The 17,113-nt window shown below is 41.7% G+C and overlaps 1 protein-coding gene and 1 long non-coding RNA gene across 15 annotated transcripts in view; both read left to right on the top strand.

Moving 5' to 3' along the window:
• The window catches only part of si:dkey-172j4.3 (diacylglycerol kinase delta), a 42,353-nt gene extending 33,038 nt beyond the window's left edge, over positions 1 to 9,315 (top strand). For 2 of the 3 annotated variants that reach the window (XM_035605543.2, XM_035605534.2), the window contains 6 exons: positions 1,385 to 1,548; positions 3,369 to 3,474; positions 4,410 to 4,499; positions 5,397 to 5,510; positions 5,603 to 5,726; positions 6,274 to 9,315. In XM_035605543.2, the coding sequence (XP_035461436.1) occupies positions 1,385 to 1,548; positions 3,369 to 3,474; positions 4,410 to 4,499; positions 5,397 to 5,510; positions 5,603 to 5,726; positions 6,274 to 6,329 (654 nt within the window). In that variant the 3' untranslated portion in view covers positions 6,330 to 9,315. The remainder of the gene's footprint in view (positions 1 to 1,384; positions 1,549 to 3,368; positions 3,475 to 4,409; positions 4,500 to 5,396; positions 5,511 to 5,602; positions 5,727 to 6,273) is intronic. The other variant, XM_035605516.2, reaches the window with a different exon arrangement.
• Positions 9,316 to 10,414: 1,099 nt separating this feature from the next.
• LOC118285523 lies at positions 10,415 to 16,324 on the top strand. 12 transcript variants are annotated; one of them, XR_007031837.1, is made up of 6 exons: positions 10,415 to 10,956; positions 11,112 to 11,237; positions 12,485 to 12,574; positions 12,668 to 13,876; positions 13,975 to 14,009; positions 14,095 to 16,324. It is a non-coding gene; the product is annotated as an uncharacterized LOC118285523 (long non-coding RNA). The 12 variants fall into 12 exon arrangements; XR_007031840.1 differs by having other exon boundaries at positions 14,092 to 16,324; XR_007031839.1 differs by having other exon boundaries at positions 12,668 to 14,009; positions 14,095 to 14,211; positions 14,478 to 16,324.
• Positions 16,325 to 17,113: the final 789 nt, after the last annotated feature.

The raw sequence follows: 17,113 nt of genomic DNA, 5'->3' as shown, positions 1-17,113 counted from the left end.
CTGGTCCAGTGGGTGTTATGTTGTAAATTTTTTATTGTTATTCAATTAATTTTCTTCCTATTACTCTTTTATTTATTTTTAAATCATTCGAAATAAAGATAAGATAACTAGTGTCGTGATTCTGTAAGTCATTTCAATGACATTTTTATAAATTTTCGCCAATAGGTGCCGCCACCGCACAGGCGTACTCTGGTAATTTGGTCAGGCAGTCCGCCGGACACCTAAGAGGAACCCTGGGGTCCTTTTTATACCGTTGTCTTCTGTTGTTCTTATCCGGGTTGCACGTGACTCGGCAGCGTGTGAGTGGTCGAGCACCTGTTGGTTGAAATGCGAATTCTGTTACCCTAGACTTTATCGGTAAGTAGCCTGTAGCGACACACTGTACCGGCACAGGCATGTCTGCATGTTCCGGCTCAGCTTTGTTGAGTTATTTTATTTACTGCGACATAAATTATGATGATAATCGCTAATGCTAAACCGCTAATGCTAGCGCGAAACCGCTAATAATAGCGCGAAATCGCGAATCCTAGCTCGCTAGCGCTAACGTGCTATTGCTAGCACGTTTATGCTAACATTCCTTATTTCCTTTTTGTTATTTACTGTCCTTCTCCAGTAAATTTTAATTTGCAATGTTAACCCAGTGTTTTTCCTGTTGATGTCCTTCCAGACTCCACGTGATTGAACATCATTTTGTCATTAATGTTCATAGAATGTGAGATATGAAATTTAAAAAAAGACCTGGAATGAATAATCATACACAGACCAAATAAAAATATACAACCAAGAAACAGCATTATACGCAGAGGGGTGTTCCAGTTGCAACTTTCAACTCTGAGGTCGGTAGTTCCGGGATTATAATGAAACTATAACCCGGATTTACAAGTTTCGCAGCACAAGATTACAGTAGACAAACAACCACATACTAGATCTTGAACAACTACAGCGACAAACGAAATTTTAAAAAAAATTTAGTTTGTTAATTTTCTCCATCTGTCGTATGGACAACACGCCGACCTCAGACGCACTAATGTCTAGAAGAAAAAAAAAAACAATGTCACGTAAAGGTAGACGCAGGTGGTGATAATACATTTTTATTTGTCCAAACCCAAAGTGCTACAGAGTAAAAAAAATAAGATTAAAAACAGGAGCACAAAAAAATACAACATTTTAGAAAACGCTTTTCTAAAAAGAGGTTTTTAGGCCCTTCTTGACGGAGGTGATGACGACAGGACGTACATATGTCTTTATAGAATTCTTTTTGGGTCCCTAAATTGAAACGTGAAACCAAAACTAATCAGATCAAATGTAATGAATGAGAGAAAGTACAAACAAGTGAAGTAAATTTCCTCCCCGACGACTGACTGTACATCCTCCGTCTTCCCAGGCGTTCGAGAGCACGCTGAAGTCGTGGGAGGACAAGAGGAAGATTGACAGCTACCGCGCCAGCAGGCCCCGCCTCAACTCACAGCAGTCCATGGAGTACCTGACGGAGGAGGAGTGCGCTCAGGTGCAGCAGCTGGGCCTGGTGGCCGACACGCTCATCAACAAGTATGTAGAAGAACAGAAACAGAACATTAAAAAAAATGGGCCGATGCGAGGGATTACAGATATAACACTGTCTGTGTTTGTGTTGGCTTCTTTGTAAACTTTAAAGCTACAGTGTGTAATATTTAGAAGAACGTATTCACAGAAATTGAATATATTGTCCTTAACTGTGTGTTCATATATGTATAATCACCTGCAACAAAGACCTGATGTTTTTTTTGTCAAGTTTGAATGAGTTAAATATAGTTCCATGAGGTGGACCCAACCTCCGTGTGAGTCTCCATGTTTGCTACGTCGTGTTGTGCTGCGTTCCGCTTCCACTGCGACTCGGGAGGTCGGGAAAAAATCACCACCGCGACGTCCGAGCTCCGAGGTATAAATGAACCTCGGAACACATAGTTATGGACATAGTTATTCAATTTATGTGAATAAGTTCTTCTAAATATTACACACTAACACTTTAAGTGTTTGAAAACAGCGTCTTTGGAATCATTGACAGTATATTTTTTATATATTTATCTTCCAACATATCGGTATCTGAAACTATTTACTCCATAGTATCGCAGGGTTCATACGCAATGTGGAAAAGTATGGGATTGGATTTTTTTGGTAATTTCCAGGTCTGGATAAGTCTGGGGGAAAAGAAAAGGGGGTATGGAAAAAGTTTTGCATTTCCCAGAACCGAATCCAAGATTTCAAATAATATAAATTTGTCTCGTGAATCATTTTCCCACGGTCAGTGATAAACGTCGCCATAGCGACACACTTTCTGTAAATGCCACTGTCACGACTGTATCTTCGCAGCCGTAGTTCAAATATGACTGTGACAGGCGGAAGGATAAAGTAGTTCCTATCAACCGGGCATTATTTCAAATATACTGGTGATGGATAGTTACTTTGTACTGTTCATGATAAAATACACATTACTGAGTTTGAATATCAATCTTTTAATATGAGAATCAGTCCCAAAACAGGTAATGTTGCAATTGGAAGCATCAACATTTCAATATCAATCTGCGCATGAAACATCACAATCAAATTTCTGGAGAAAGCATGGCTTTCTGTGTTTGAAGTATTATAGAATTACATCAGAATGTAATATGTTAACAGTTGGATTTAAAATTATTAATTTAAATTTACTGACATTTACTTGTATAACATCTAGCTCTTTGTACTCAAATGTCGAATATGGTCGGGAAATTTGTGGAAAAGGTATGGAATTTTTAAATGAAAAATGTTTAGGAACCCCGATATCGGCATCAGCCCTGAAAAAAATTCCATATCGGATGGACTTAAGACCGTATCTGTGGAAATGCACGCTAAGCTTTGTGCATTTGTGGTACTACAGTCATTTACTGCAGTGTATTTTTTGTAGCTTTAAACAGTAGACACGTAAGTACATAAAAACAAGCTTCCTGTTTGTTAAGATGGTAAAGTCGTCTGGAGGGATTTAATTTCTTTGCTCCACATTTTGGGATTAGCTTCATCCCACTGCAATTAGCTCACAGTGAATTCTCGTCGTTTCATTTCTCTTTTTTCCGCCCGGGAAACCATCCGTGTCCCTCGGCTCGCCTCCGTTTGTCTGCAAAACTAAATAAATATCTTAATTTCCCTACTTCTCTCCAAAGGTGGGAAAATTAGTTTTCTTGTGCTCAGGGGGGGATAAAATGGAAAGAGATCTGATGTGAGATGGAGAAGTCGAGAGCACATGGTGGTTCTTAAGTTATTGTGGTGGGAATAACCATCTTAACTTTGTCCTTTTTCCAATTCGCCAAAATATTGAAATATCTTTGAAGTCTGATTTCCTCCCTCGTCCCCTGTAGGATTCGAGAGGCGGCCAAGACCCACAAGCTGGTGGAGCAGGAGTTGGCCCACGCCGTCAACGCAACCGCCCTCGTGCTCACTGAGGCCAAACTGTCGAGCCCGGAGGTAAGACTTTCAGGTTTTCCTTTCTGACTGTACGGAGACTCAGTGTGTTCAAAGTGTAATACATTTAAATTTCTGAATAAATTATGACATTTGATCAAATAAGACAAATTGAGGACAAATGTTTAAGTATCAAATCGTTATTTTTGGCTTCAGAGCTAGTGACAGTTTACAGATTAATTTTTTGCCGGTATTATTTACAAAAATAGTGCATCGCAAGATAAAAAATAATTCGGGAAAAAATTATAGTGTGACATCAAAAATGACTTCTTTAAAAGTTGTATTGGAGTTTCATGGTTGCATATTTTTTTTGTCTATGATTATTCATTCCAGGTCTTTATATCTTAATTTTATATTGAACATTATAAATACTGTAGATTCACTCTGTTACATTATTCATATTAAGAAAAATGCACCCAATTCTTATTATTGGTTTTATTTCAGATTACAGAAATTACAGATTATAATTATTTTGCAGGTATTATTTACAAAAATATTGCATCGTAAGATACATAATAATTCAGAAAAATTATATTGTGACATCCAAACGGATTTTGGAAAAATGTTAAGTTATATTTCAGTTTCATGGTGGAATATTTTTTGTCTGTGTATGATTATTCATTCCACGTCATTTCGTAACTTTATATTGAACATTATCAATATTGTAGATTCACTCATAGACGGATTCTGCATTTCAAAGAAATAAAAATAATGTAACAAAGCTTGAACGTTCTCACAAATACGACATTTAACTGTCTTTAATGATAAATTGACATTGACACGGAGACATTGAAACTGACCAAAAAATTCACTGCAATAAATGAATAGAAAAATACATCAAATATTTATTTATAGTAGAGTCTGTAGCTTTAGGCGTTTTTATTGCACATTTTAGGCTTTCTTGATTTAAAAGAAGTTGTGACTTTGTGCTTCCTCAGTGTCTGAGTCGCAGCACAGCGGTGGAAATCGTCAACAGCAGTAAAGTTCTCCAGGCCGAGACAAGGATGCTGCTCGATGGAAAACTACTGGTACAAACTCATCTTTCATCTCCTTCTTCTGTCTGGTGGTTTCTTGTGTTTCGCTCTTCCGGCCTCATGTTCTCACTTTGTGCAGCAAATATGATGACACTGCTGCATGCAACAATATTTATCTTCCTCAGTTTTTTAAAATGTTTGTGTTGTGTAGTGCGGGGGTTCTCGACCACTGGCACATGGGCTGTGAGTGACCTCTAGCGGGCCGCAAAATGTTTTCAGCTTGAAGTTCACTTAAAAAGAAAATAAATTCCCCAATGAAGTTGATTGATCTAATAACATGATGGTAATTGGTGGCTCAAATGATATAAAGTTTATAAACGATTATCAAAAATAATGAATTATTAATTCCATTAGATTATTTGGTAGCGCCGGCGCCACATGAAAATATATCTTTAAAAAAAGAATTCCTCATCAAACGTCGTCATCAATTTACGACCCTCAGGGTCGGCCTTGAAATAGAAAAGGTTGAGAACCCCTGGTGTAGTGTACACGTGTTTGAATTCCATCACACTTTTATTTATTAATTGAAGTAAACATTTAACTGATTTTTTATCTTCTGTAATTCTCAAACTCTGAAATGATGAAACCTCGGGTCGTGATACAGTTGCCCTGAACGTACTCACAGTGAGAGTGATGAAATGATTAGTCACAGATTAATACACGAGCAAAACGGAATTTATTAGCACGATATGCAAATTACTTGCGCAATATGCCCCAACTGTTGACAGATGTTTACTGCTCTATGAATTTGTGCGACACACACGAGGTGTCAAAATCGACGTGTCATCTACAGATGTAAGCAAAACAGAGCAGATGCTTGTTGTTTTTTTAATGTATCTGCATGATCCCATTACTTATTTGAGCTCGTGAACCCCCTTTTCTCCTCCTCAGTCGGAGTCTCCGGAGGAAGAGGAGCTCCGGTCGACCCTGAACAGCCTCAGTGCCGAGCTCCACAAGCTGGACGACATCCACTGGATCTGTCCACTCATGCAGTGCTCAGAGGAGGTGACCATGGAAACTGCATGTACATGTACCTGAGTCCTTATCTGGCGGCAGTACGGGGTCTCAACGTGGGAATGTCTCTGCTCTTTCCCCAGGACTCTGTGAGGTGCAGCAGTAAGAGCAGCAGCATGAAGCTGAAGATCATTCCCAAGGTGAAGAAGGACAGAGAGAAGCTCCACAAGCAGAAGTCCAACAGCTCACTCTCAGGTGAAAGATCAGGTAGCTAGAGAGCTCAGAACCGATCCGATTCTTCAGTCTGCTCCGTACAGTTGAAGCGTGTTGTGATATTATTCATTTCAGTTGATTGCTCTGTGCGATCAAGCCTCTTTGTCCAGAGACTTTAAGTTTAGAGATGTCCTGATCCCATTTGCTGGATCGGGATCGCATTCGATCCAGGTGTCTGACTGATATTGGTTATATAGAGAATAATGCTGTAATCACGTGAGCGGTCAAAACAACCTTGTTGTGTTGTTAATCGCTTCAGCACTGTTCCGCATTTATTGATTGATCTGTACCTGCTTCTGTATGTAACGCCTAATCTGGTATGGATCAAATTTTTGTTGTTTGCCTAAATTGGCCAAACCTGTTGCTGTTTCTGACAGTATAATCTATAATGGGAACTCTGTCAAAGCACTAAATAATGGCAGCCAGCAGTTTCCATTAATCATGAATGAATTTGATATTTATCGATTTTTTGTTGGCAAAGAAAAGTAAATGCACAATTTGTAGTTTTGATTATTTATTTATTTTTCCTTCTGTCCGACAGGAACTTGGGAAATCAGAGGCGGCGGAGTCAACGATGCAGATTTCTCAGGCAACTGAAGGTCCTTCATGCTTTACCCTGACCACCGGGGGTCCCTAGTTCTCCTCCCACCCCGAGGCCCAGAGGGAGAAAAGGAATCATCCCAACTATTTCCTGCCAGTTTTACTTCTTTGTCCTTTTTTCTGAAAACAGGGAGGATTTATTTAATTTTTTTTTCCCGTTGTTGAATATTTTTTGAACGGGGCTTTGCTTTGCTTCACCATCAGCATTTGGCTTTTGGTTCTGTTGAGCTGGGGAATGGCTGACGGCAAAACCCAACAGGACGAGGGGAGCGACAGAACTCCGCCCCTCAAACACAATGTTTACGTGCTGCTTTCCTTTGCATGTCGAGGGCAGCCATCTTGTTTTGGATCTGTCATTGCAATCTTTAAAATAATTATTTTCCCTCTGACTTTTAATTATTTTGTTTTCTGAACTTACGGAAATCCTTTTTCGGACTTTCTAAGAATATTTATTTCTTGTTGCCACTGCCATGAGAACTCCCAACGGCAACAAAATGAACAAACTAAAAAAGATCTTAAATGTTTAACAAACAAAAAAAAATATATATATACATACCTAGGAGTGTACTTGTGTGGACTCGTATTAACCTGAAAATAATGATAACGTCAAATGATGATTCATCTTATGATTTCACAAAGGTTCTATTGTCGTGGTCCTACAGTGGTTCTTGACTCGTGCGGTCCGAAGGCTATGCAGTCGTCTCACCGGGAGAAAAGATCTGTGACGTTCGGTACATCGCTGGATGACTTTGATGTTTTCAGTAGTTTACAGTAGATTACAGTGATGGTGTTTACAGGAGGAGGACGCATCGCTCAGCTCTTTACTTTGCCAAACTCTTGATTGTAATATGTAACATAAGAGTCAGTGGACATTTGATTTTTTTGTTTGGCCTCGTCTGTGGTTTAAAGCTATTATTATCATTACTGTTATTACAAATATATATAAATATATATATTTTTTGTATATCTTATTTTCCCAAATATCTGTGAAGCTGTCAGGCTTTGCTGCTTCCCCCCTCGTGACCAACTCTTCGGCCGCTGTGCGTGTAGTCGCAGCCGGTTGATGCTGTCGTGTTTCTGCATGAAGAGTAAACCTCCCGTCGCCTCCGAACAGTGAGTTTGAGTCCGTTTGATTTAACAGAGAGATACAAGTGAACGCCTGTCGAACACTTAACACGCGCTGCTGTTTGGACGTGGCTGAAATTCTGACGTTCACAAGTGTTCTACAGACGGATTCTGCCGACGTTGTACAGAAACGGTCCTTAGAGGAATAACACCCATATCTTTTTCGTAATTCACATTTTTGCTGTATTCGTGCTTTCAGTAAAAAAAAACTCCCAGATGTGATTAGTTTAGCAAAAAGAAACAGGAATATTATGAAGAAGCTTCCTTCTTCTCCTTAAACCACATTTTCTTTTACTGTTCACACGGTAAATAAGACTTTTGGTTGAAGGAACCTTTGTCCCGCTGTGTCCCTTGCTAAGCTAAACTAAGCTATGCCGCTCATGAAGCTAAAGGTGATCTAGGGATTACAGCAAAAATGTGAATTATTATAGAGATTAGACTTGAGTGAAATTGAAGCGTAGTTAATTGTTAAATTAAATTGACACTGTGCAACTTCACCACCTTGAAAACTACAAAAAAAAAATTGTCATGGTCAGAAACGCACTTTGACTCAGGTCTGATGGAGATACTTTTGATTTCAGAGATTGAACTTGTGGAGGATAAGTTTCTGTTCTTCTGGGTCGCTTGTCTGTTCTCAGCTGTTGCCCACGTTCATCGAGCTTCACCCGCGAGGCGTCGTTAGATGTTCTGGTAGGATTGTGCTACTGTATATCCATAATGTGCCGGCTACACAGCTCCACCCCTCCGAGGCTTTAGTGGTGTCGTGCCAAGTTTGTCCTTGAGTGTGTTGGACAATGAGACGCGCGAGTGTGTGTTTGAGCTGTTTGCGCTTCAGATGCAAAGTCGTCGTATGTCGTACATTTCAAAGTTTACTGTATCTTGCCTTGCACTTTACGAAGCAAACTCAACTCGATGGGGAGAAAAAATACGTTTTACTGTACATGTGCGCGCGTGTGTTATAAGATTTCGAGTGGTTTCAAGAGTTTGTTGATTTAATGACAAAATCTTTTTATTTATGTCAACGTATACGGACAAATGTGTGTGATGATGAAATGTTTAATATCTAACCAAACAAAAGAGTGATACATGTAAGTGGTTGTGCAATTCCTCCCACAGCAGCTTGAAAACCTCCCATTTACTCTAACACCGATATCATCACGTGATTGTGTCGCTCCACTGCCACTGTCTTTGCCTTTCAGATTTGTCTTTGCCTTTCAGATTTGACACCAATCGGGACAGGATTTTTTTTTTAAGTTATTGTAACTTTTAAGCCAAAGTTATAGAAATTAACTCCAGTGTTATTACAGACTCTTAATGAATCGTTTACACATAAAAAAAGAAAGATGTCATGTACAGCCTGTGTTCAGTGGATATCTGGGTGAAATGTTTGTGTATCACTTTTGATTTGATTTGCATTTGTTGTGCAAAAAAATACAACACAACACAATCTTTGTGTTTGGGACATGTGTGGAAGCCATTTAAGATTAAAAAAAAGCTAGTTGCTGATGTTTAATGATCTTTTCACCAATCATTTCTTTTTAAATATAGAAATATTCAATTTCTTTGTGTAATATTTTGTCCTTTTTCCTTTTTCAAGCAGTGAAAATTAAATTTTTAGACTGAAAATCTTCCAAGGAGCTGAAAAACTGAAATATACTAAACACTCCATGTTTGTGCAACAGTTTTCCATAGACGATATCAGTGAATCTGAACAGCCTGTGTGGAGACGGTGGAAACCAGACTCGATGTTGCACGACCGTGTACGTCGCGAGGTGTTTTATTGTGTTATCGTGTGAAGTGTGTAACAAAGACAAAGTCAGTGCAACCTTTTGGAGATTAAAAAAGTAAGTGAAGTAAATAATTGACTGGTGTCGTCTGTTGATGGTGGCATTGCCGTTTTTTTCACATTTTATGCCATGCAATACCGTTTTGACTCATTAGACCGAGTGAAGAGCTACGAGAGCATCTCAGTGTGACGAAGACTCGGTTGAGTGGAGGTTAAGTCTGCGGCTGGAGAGTCAACCAGTCCGGGACACACGGCGTCGAACCCCTCACTGGACAGAGAGAAGTTACATTGGGAGATCTGAGGTGAAATACTTGACTCTAACGACACTCATCAATTTATCAATTGCAACAGACCGAGTTAAATACTACGAGACCAGTTGGATGTGAAGGACGGTCGGTGGGGTCGAGGATAAGTGACAAGAGGCTTGAGAGTCAAGTAGGCGGGAGACGCCGGTTCAAACTCAGCACCGGACAACTTCTTATCAGACGTGGTGAATTTATTAAGTCCAAAACCCAAAGTGAAGACTCAAAAACGCCAGGAGAGAAGACCTGGATACGAAGGGTGCTCGGTGGTTTGTCTGCGACTGAAGAGTCGGCCAGTCCAGGAGCGGCTGGTTCAAATCCACCTCAGATAAAGTACCTTGAACATAAAGTCCAACCTGAAATGAGGAGAGTAGGTGCAAGGAATAGATAGATTGAAAGGAAGGGGGCAGGTAGCGGAAGACGCAGAGAGAGGAGGGTGAGGATAGTAGGCAGAGAGGGTGGCAGACAGGGAGGGAGTGGGGGTAGGGTGTGTGTATCTCTATGTTTTCAATAGATTATCATGTGAAACCATCAAATAAAGGATACACATTGTACATTGTACCTGTGGATTGGAAAACATTCACATGCATGAGACCCAACTCTTGAGCTTGAGATGATCAGTGTTGCAACGAATATTAATCTTTATCGTCTTTCTGTGTTTTGCTGTGCATTTACTTGTACTTATTTAATATCTAGTTGCTGTTTTTTCTCTCAATCAGTGAATCCAGTAGTTGTTTCCTCCCTGTGACGATGACGTCATCCTTTAACGGGACAAAGTGGTGGAATCCGCCTTTAATTGATTGGCAGCTTGTGGCTGCTGATTAGAGTTGGTTCCACCTGGGCAGACTCGGGCAGCCAATCAGCTGTCACCCTGCGCACTGATAAAGAGACGTCAGTGACCCGGCGCGAGCGACGAAACAAGATCACGGTGTCTGAACCTGGCGACGGGACGAGTCGTGAACCAGTTGTGAACCTGACGACGGGACGAGTCGTGAACCAGTCGTGAACCTGGCGACGGGACGAGTCGTGAACCAGTTGTGAACCTGGCGACGGGACGAGTCGTGAACCAGTCGTGAACCTGGCGACGGGACGAGTCGTGAACCAGTCGTGAACCTGGCGACGGGACGAGTCGTGAACCAGTCGTGAACCTGACGACGGGACGAGTCGTGAACCAGTCGTGAACCTGGCGACGGGACGAGTCGTGAACCAGTCGTGAACCTGGCGACGGGACGAGTCGTGAACCAGTCGTGAACCTGGCGACGGGACGAGTCGTGAACCAGTCGTGAACCTGGCGACGGGACGAGTCGTGAACCAGTCGTGAACCTGGCGACGGGACGAGTCGTGAACCAGTCGTGAACCTGGCGACGGGACGAGTCGTGAACCAGTTGTGAACCTGGCGACGGGACGAGTTGTGAGTTACAACGAACGTTGGATCCGTTTGTGTGACGTCGAACTCACCTGCGGCTCCAGGTACTTTACGACTCCGAGCCAACTGGTCGGGGTCGAACAGTAACTTTGTCGTTTGTGTTTGTGTTTGTGTGAACTGGAATCGACGTTGGTTAAAAGTCTGACGACGCCACGAACAAACATTTGAGATGAGCAGGTGAACCACGTGGTCCTGACGAGGAGCCTCGCGGGGACGCGCACAGCTGAAGAGCGCAGAGGCAAAACTTCACCGCCAGAGATATTCAGGTGAAGTTTGGATCTTAAACGATGTGTTATTAAAAAAAAAAGATTCACATGATGATTGACATAAAAACAATGAAGCGTGAACTTGATTTCTTAAATTTAAAAGTAGCAATTTGTATATAATTATGAACATTTTACTTCCTGGGGCCATTGCAATAAATCCGATGATTTCCCCTCATTTTAAGACCATAATTCTGTCGTAGGATCTTCATTTAATTTCCACTATCATATGTTTAGTGTTCACAGAAATGAAGTTAATCTTCATGAGGGCAGCAGAGAGGCAACTGTCCACTGCTGGAGACGTCTTCTTACTACTGCTGCTGATTATTAAAGATGTCGGTGTTTCGGTTGGTTGGTCGGTCTGTCTGTCTGTTGGTTGGTCGGTCTGTCTGTCTGTTGGTTGGTCGGTCTGTCTGTCTGTCTGTTGGTCGGTTAGTTGGTCGGTCGGTTTGTTTGTTGGTCGGTTTGTTTGTTGGTCGGTTTGTTTGTCGGTCGGTTTGTTGGTCGGTCGGTTTGTTGGTCGGTCGGTTTGTTGGTCGGTCGGTTTGTTGGTCGGTCGGTTAGTTGGTCGGTCGGTTAGTTGGTCGGTCGGTTAGTTGGTCGGTCGGTTAGTTGGTCGGTCGGTTAGTTGGTCGGTTTGTTTGTTTGTCGGTCGGTTTGTTTGTCTGTTGGTCCGAGGTCGCTTAGTTGGTTGGTTGGTTTGTCGGTCGGTTTGTTTGTTGGTCGGTTGGTTGGTTTGTTTGTTGGTCGGTTGGTTTGTTGGTCGGTTGGTTTGTTGGTCGGTTGGTCGGTCGGTTTGTTTGTCTGTTGGTCGGTCGGTTGGTTGGTTGGTTTGTCGGTCGGTCGGACATCAGCCTCTCTGCTGCCCTTATATAAATATATATAAAATATTAATGAAATGTATATAAAATGAAAATCATAATACAGAATCATGGTCATTAAAATCCTGCTGACAAACAGCTGTCCTCATTTTTAACTTGACGGGTAGTGTCCACCAGAGGGCACTGAGGAGTTGGTCTGAAGCTCTCCGGTCTTTGTAAAGCACATTGAAGACAGACACGTCACTGGACTGTTGAATCATCTAGAGTCTTTCTAATCCAGTGGAGACGATCGTGTTGCATAGAACATAAATTAATGGGACTGAAGGAAAGGTTGACCTTCTCTGTACATGTTACCTACTGGAGGACATTTTTATTTGTTACTTTTCTACCTGTGCATCTCAATAACTTGTCCTTCTCTCTTCCATCGAGGTGGAAGTGGATGGACGACGTGACACGGACTTGGCGACTGCCTGGATCTTCACCTGGACGTCTTGATGGACGGTCCCCTGCCTGCTTCCTGTCTGTGCTCATTCTGTAATCTGACTAGAGTAAAGTAGAGAGGAAGTGACATCATCGATCTAAACGAATCGCATTTGTCTCTGTGATCATCAGGTGTTGATGTGGATCCCTGCTGAGAACCTGTCACAGCTCAAGAAGAGAATACGTCACTGCAAGAAATATTAAGGAAGAATTTAATCATAAACAGACAGTTTGTATGAAAATCACAATACAGTTATGGTGTTAAATATTTGTCTTTGTCTGTCAGCAGGATGAAAAGCTCCTGATCAAGAGGATCTGGAGAAAGGGGCGGAGCCAGGGATGTTAAGTTTCTTTCTTTAACATTTTTTTAACATGATGATTCACAGAATAATTCATGGATCTAGATGAATGAGACCAAACAATAAAACATGGTCAAAGAATTTGGTAAAAATATTTTTGTTCATTTCAAAGTTAAATCCATCAATGTGGTGAACTTTAGGAGGCTCGATCTATAGTTGGTAAAGATATGAATGATGATTACCACCGTTAATATCCTAACATCCAGCGTGTTGTATGGACAAAAAAGGAGCTCCTTAAGAAAATATCATTCTTAACATAAAAACAAACAGTCGGTGTGTTGGTTGGTCTGTAGGTGGGTGAGTCTTTATCTGTCGGTCAGTTGATCCGTCGGTCTGTTGGTCGATACGTTTATCGGTCGGTCTGTTGGTTGATACGTTTATCTGTCGGTCAGTTGATCTGTTGGTTGATCTGTTGGTTGATACGTTTATCTGTCGGTTGATCTGTTGGTTTATACGTTTATCTGTCGGTTGATCTGTTGGTTGATACGTTGATCTGTTGGTTGATACGTTGATCTGTTGGTTGATACGTTGATCTGTTGGTTGATACGTTTATCTGTCGGTCAGTTGGTCGATACGTTGGTCGGTCGGTCTGTCGGTCGATACGTCTGTTGATCCGTCGGTTGCTTGGTTGGTCTGTTTTGTTGATCGGTCTTGTCGGAGTTCCGGTAGTTTCTGGACTGGAGGTTTTTCCTCCTGCAGTTAAACCATCACACTGACACAGATTTATTGATTTTAAGTGAGTTGGATCAAACAGAACAAAAAATCTCCAAAGAATTAAATCACTGAACATAAATTACATCCACAATCTGACCCATAACAAAATGAGATTACAGTGCGACTGAAGGAAAGGTTGACCTCTGTTACCTACATTTTTATTAGTTACTGCTCTACCTGTGCGTGTCAATAACTCGTTCTTCTCTCTTCCTTCGAGGTAAATGTTGAACTGTGTGGACGACGTGACACGGACGGTCCCCTGCCTTCTGTCTGTACTTTACTCTCTGGTTAGATTACAGAATGAGCACAGAGGAAGTGACATCAATCTTTCGCTAAAGGAATCCCATTTGTCTCTGTGATCATCAGGTGTTGATGTGGATCCCTGCTGAGAACACTTTACTGTAAAGAATTTAATCATAAACACAGTTTGTACAAAAATCACATACAGAGTTATGGTGTTAAATATTTGTCTCTGGCTGTCAGCAGGATGAAAAGCTCCTGAACAGATTTCCAGAACATGGAGCAAGAGAGGATCTGGACAAAGGGGCGGAGCCAGGGATGGCTTGTGGTGGCTGCAGAGTCTCACTACATCACCTCCCACATGTTAGACATCAAGTTACTGTGCATTATATATGTTTACCTACTGGGGAGATGGTTACTACATTTTAACACAGCAGGGAATTGATAAGAATTTTGATCTGTTACTTCTCAATAACTCGTCTTTTTCTCTTCCTATGAAACTGAAGTGGATGTGACACTGGCTCACCTGGACCTTTGCCGGGGCCTGGAGACATGCTTCCTGTCTGTGATCATTCTGTAATCTGACATCATAGAGCTAAAGGAATCCCATTTGTCTCTGTGATCGTCAGGTGTTGATGTGGATCCCTGCTGAGAACCAGTCACAGCTCAAGAAGAGAATACTTCACTGCAAGAAATATTAAGGCAAAGTATTTAATCATAAACAGACAGTTTGTATGGAAATCGCAATACAGATTTGTCTTTGTCTGTCAGCAGGATGAAAAGCTCCTGAAGGAGGATCTGGACAAAGGGGCGGAGCCGGGGATCGGTAGTTTCGTTTTTAACATGTTGACGACTCACAGAATAATTCATGGATCTAGATGAATGATACCAAACAATACATTGAAATGGGAAAAAAAAATAATAATCTTAACTCTTTGACAAAGTTAAATCCATCAATGTGGTGAACTTTAGGAGGCTCGATCTATAGTTTGTAAGACATGAATGATGATATCCTAACATCCAGTGTGTTGTATGGACAAATGGGGGAAAGTAGCTTCTTAGGAAAATATCGTTTTTAACATAGAACATTTAAACTACAATGAACAGAAATGGTCTGTTATTGTTTTTGTCAGTCGGTGTGTTGGTCTGTCGGTTTGTTTCCATTGGTCTGTCGCTCTGTTTCCATTGGTCTGTCGCTCTGTCCGTTTATCTGTGGGATGGTGGGTTGGTCCGTTTATCTGTCGGTCTGTTGGATGGTCGGTTGGTTTGTTTATCCGTCGGTCAGTTGGATGGTCGGTTGGTTTGTTTATCCGTCGGTCAGTTTATCCGTCGGTCTGTTGGATGGTCGGTTCGTTTATCTGTCGGTCTGTTGGATGGTCGGTTGGTTTGTTTATCCGTCGGTCGGTTCGTTTATCTGTCAGTCTGTTGAATGGTCGGTCGGTTCGTTTATCTGTCAGTCTGTTGAATGGTCGGTCGGTTCGTTTATCTGTCGGTCTGTTGGATGGTCGGTCGGTTCGTTTATCTGTCGGTCTGTTGGATGGTCGGTTGGTTCGTTTGTCTGTTGGATGGTCGGTTGGTTCGTTTATCTGTCGGTCTGTTGGATGGTCGGTCGGTTCGTTTATCTGTCGGTCTGTTGGATGGTCGGTTGGTTCGTTTGTCTGTTGGATGGTCGGTTGGTTCGTTTGTCTGTTGGATGGTCGGTTGGTTCGTTTGTCTGTTGGATGGTCGGTTGGTTCGTTTATCTTTTGGTGTGTTGTCGGAGTTCCTGGACTGGAGGCTTCTCCTGCAGTTAAACCATCACACTGACACAGATTTAGTGAGTTCGATCAAACCAGAAAAAAAAAATCTCCAAAGAATTGAATCACAGAACTTAAATCCATAGTGTGGTTGAGCTACAGTTAATTACAGTAACACACTGGATGTAAGGATATTAATGGTTTTGATAAACATTCATATCGTATAACCTATTTAATAATGGTTACTACATTGTAACATCATTTTTCCTCCTCAATAACTTGTATTTTCGGTCTTCTATCGATGAAACTGTTGAAGTGGATGATTGGTCTCGGTGATGTCGACCTGCCTGGACCTTCACCTGATGGCCTGACGGGACTGGTTCTTTATGATCATCAGGCGTTTATGTGGATCCCCGACGAGGAGTTGTCACGGGAACGCACACAGCTGAAGAAGAGAATACTTCACTGCAAAATATATGTACATCTCAATAAGTCGTCTCTCTTCCATTGAGGTTCTTCACCTTGACAAAGACCTGCACTCCAACAGGAAGACATGATGTGGGACGTGTTTGTGCTTATTCTTGTAACTCTAATAAAGCTGAGAGGAAGCAGTAGAGATGAACTGTGAGACCGTGTAAGTCGACTGTAGATTGTCCCTTATATAAACATGTACGGAATGTATTTGTTACTCCTGTTGAGACATTCCACTAAAGTGACGTCATTTCATTTCACTAAATCAATGTTGTCATTGTGTCATTTCATAACACGTATGAATAGTTTATCAAACGATGCTGCAGTTATGTTAAAGGTTCCCGAGAGTCGCTGTGTTCTCCACGACGTTTAAAGAACCCGGAGTGGAACCAACCAACCAGCAGGTCACTGAAGAGCCCCAGGTTCTGTGTGGAGAAGGACGAGCAGTTGGTCTGGTTTCCTTCAGTTGTGAAGATGCTCTGACAGGAAGGTCAGAAATATGAATTTATCAACATGTGTAACGTGTAGTTTTCAAGGAGTTTATAATACATATCTTACATTGTTAAAGTGCTTTGTTCTGCAGAATCAGGAGCATGTATTGCTATAAACCACTGATGGTTCCTTTCTGATCAGTGGGGGTCCAGTAATTAAAAATGTATGTACGATTATTGTTACTATGACAGTGTCTGAGCTGCAGGAGATTATGAATTACATTCACAGAAAGTCACATGATCCAACAGCCGAGCTCCAATGACAGAGATTATAAGCAGCAGGAGACTCACTGTGATTGGACGTCGCAGGTGCAAGTTGTATGAGACTCGTGGAATTCATCATGCGTCCGTTCGAAGGAGAACCCGCCCGGCGCTGGATTTGAACCAGCGTCTCCCAATCTGATTTGAACTCTCCAGCTACAGACTCAGCCATTACGCCACCGACAGAAGTGACAGGGAGACCTGAGTTGGAAGATTTGACTTTTACCTCATTCCACTCGCCTGATGAAGTCCATCAGAAAGAGCGTAGAGTGTGTGGGAGACTCGCTGGAGTGGAGGCTCAGTATG

This window comes from Scophthalmus maximus, chromosome 12, assembly GCF_022379125.1.
Source record: "Scophthalmus maximus strain ysfricsl-2021 chromosome 12, ASM2237912v1, whole genome shotgun sequence".
Lineage (NCBI taxonomy): Eukaryota > Metazoa > Chordata > Actinopteri > Pleuronectiformes > Scophthalmidae > Scophthalmus > Scophthalmus maximus.
This window is presented reverse-complemented; position numbering and strand designations above follow the sequence as displayed.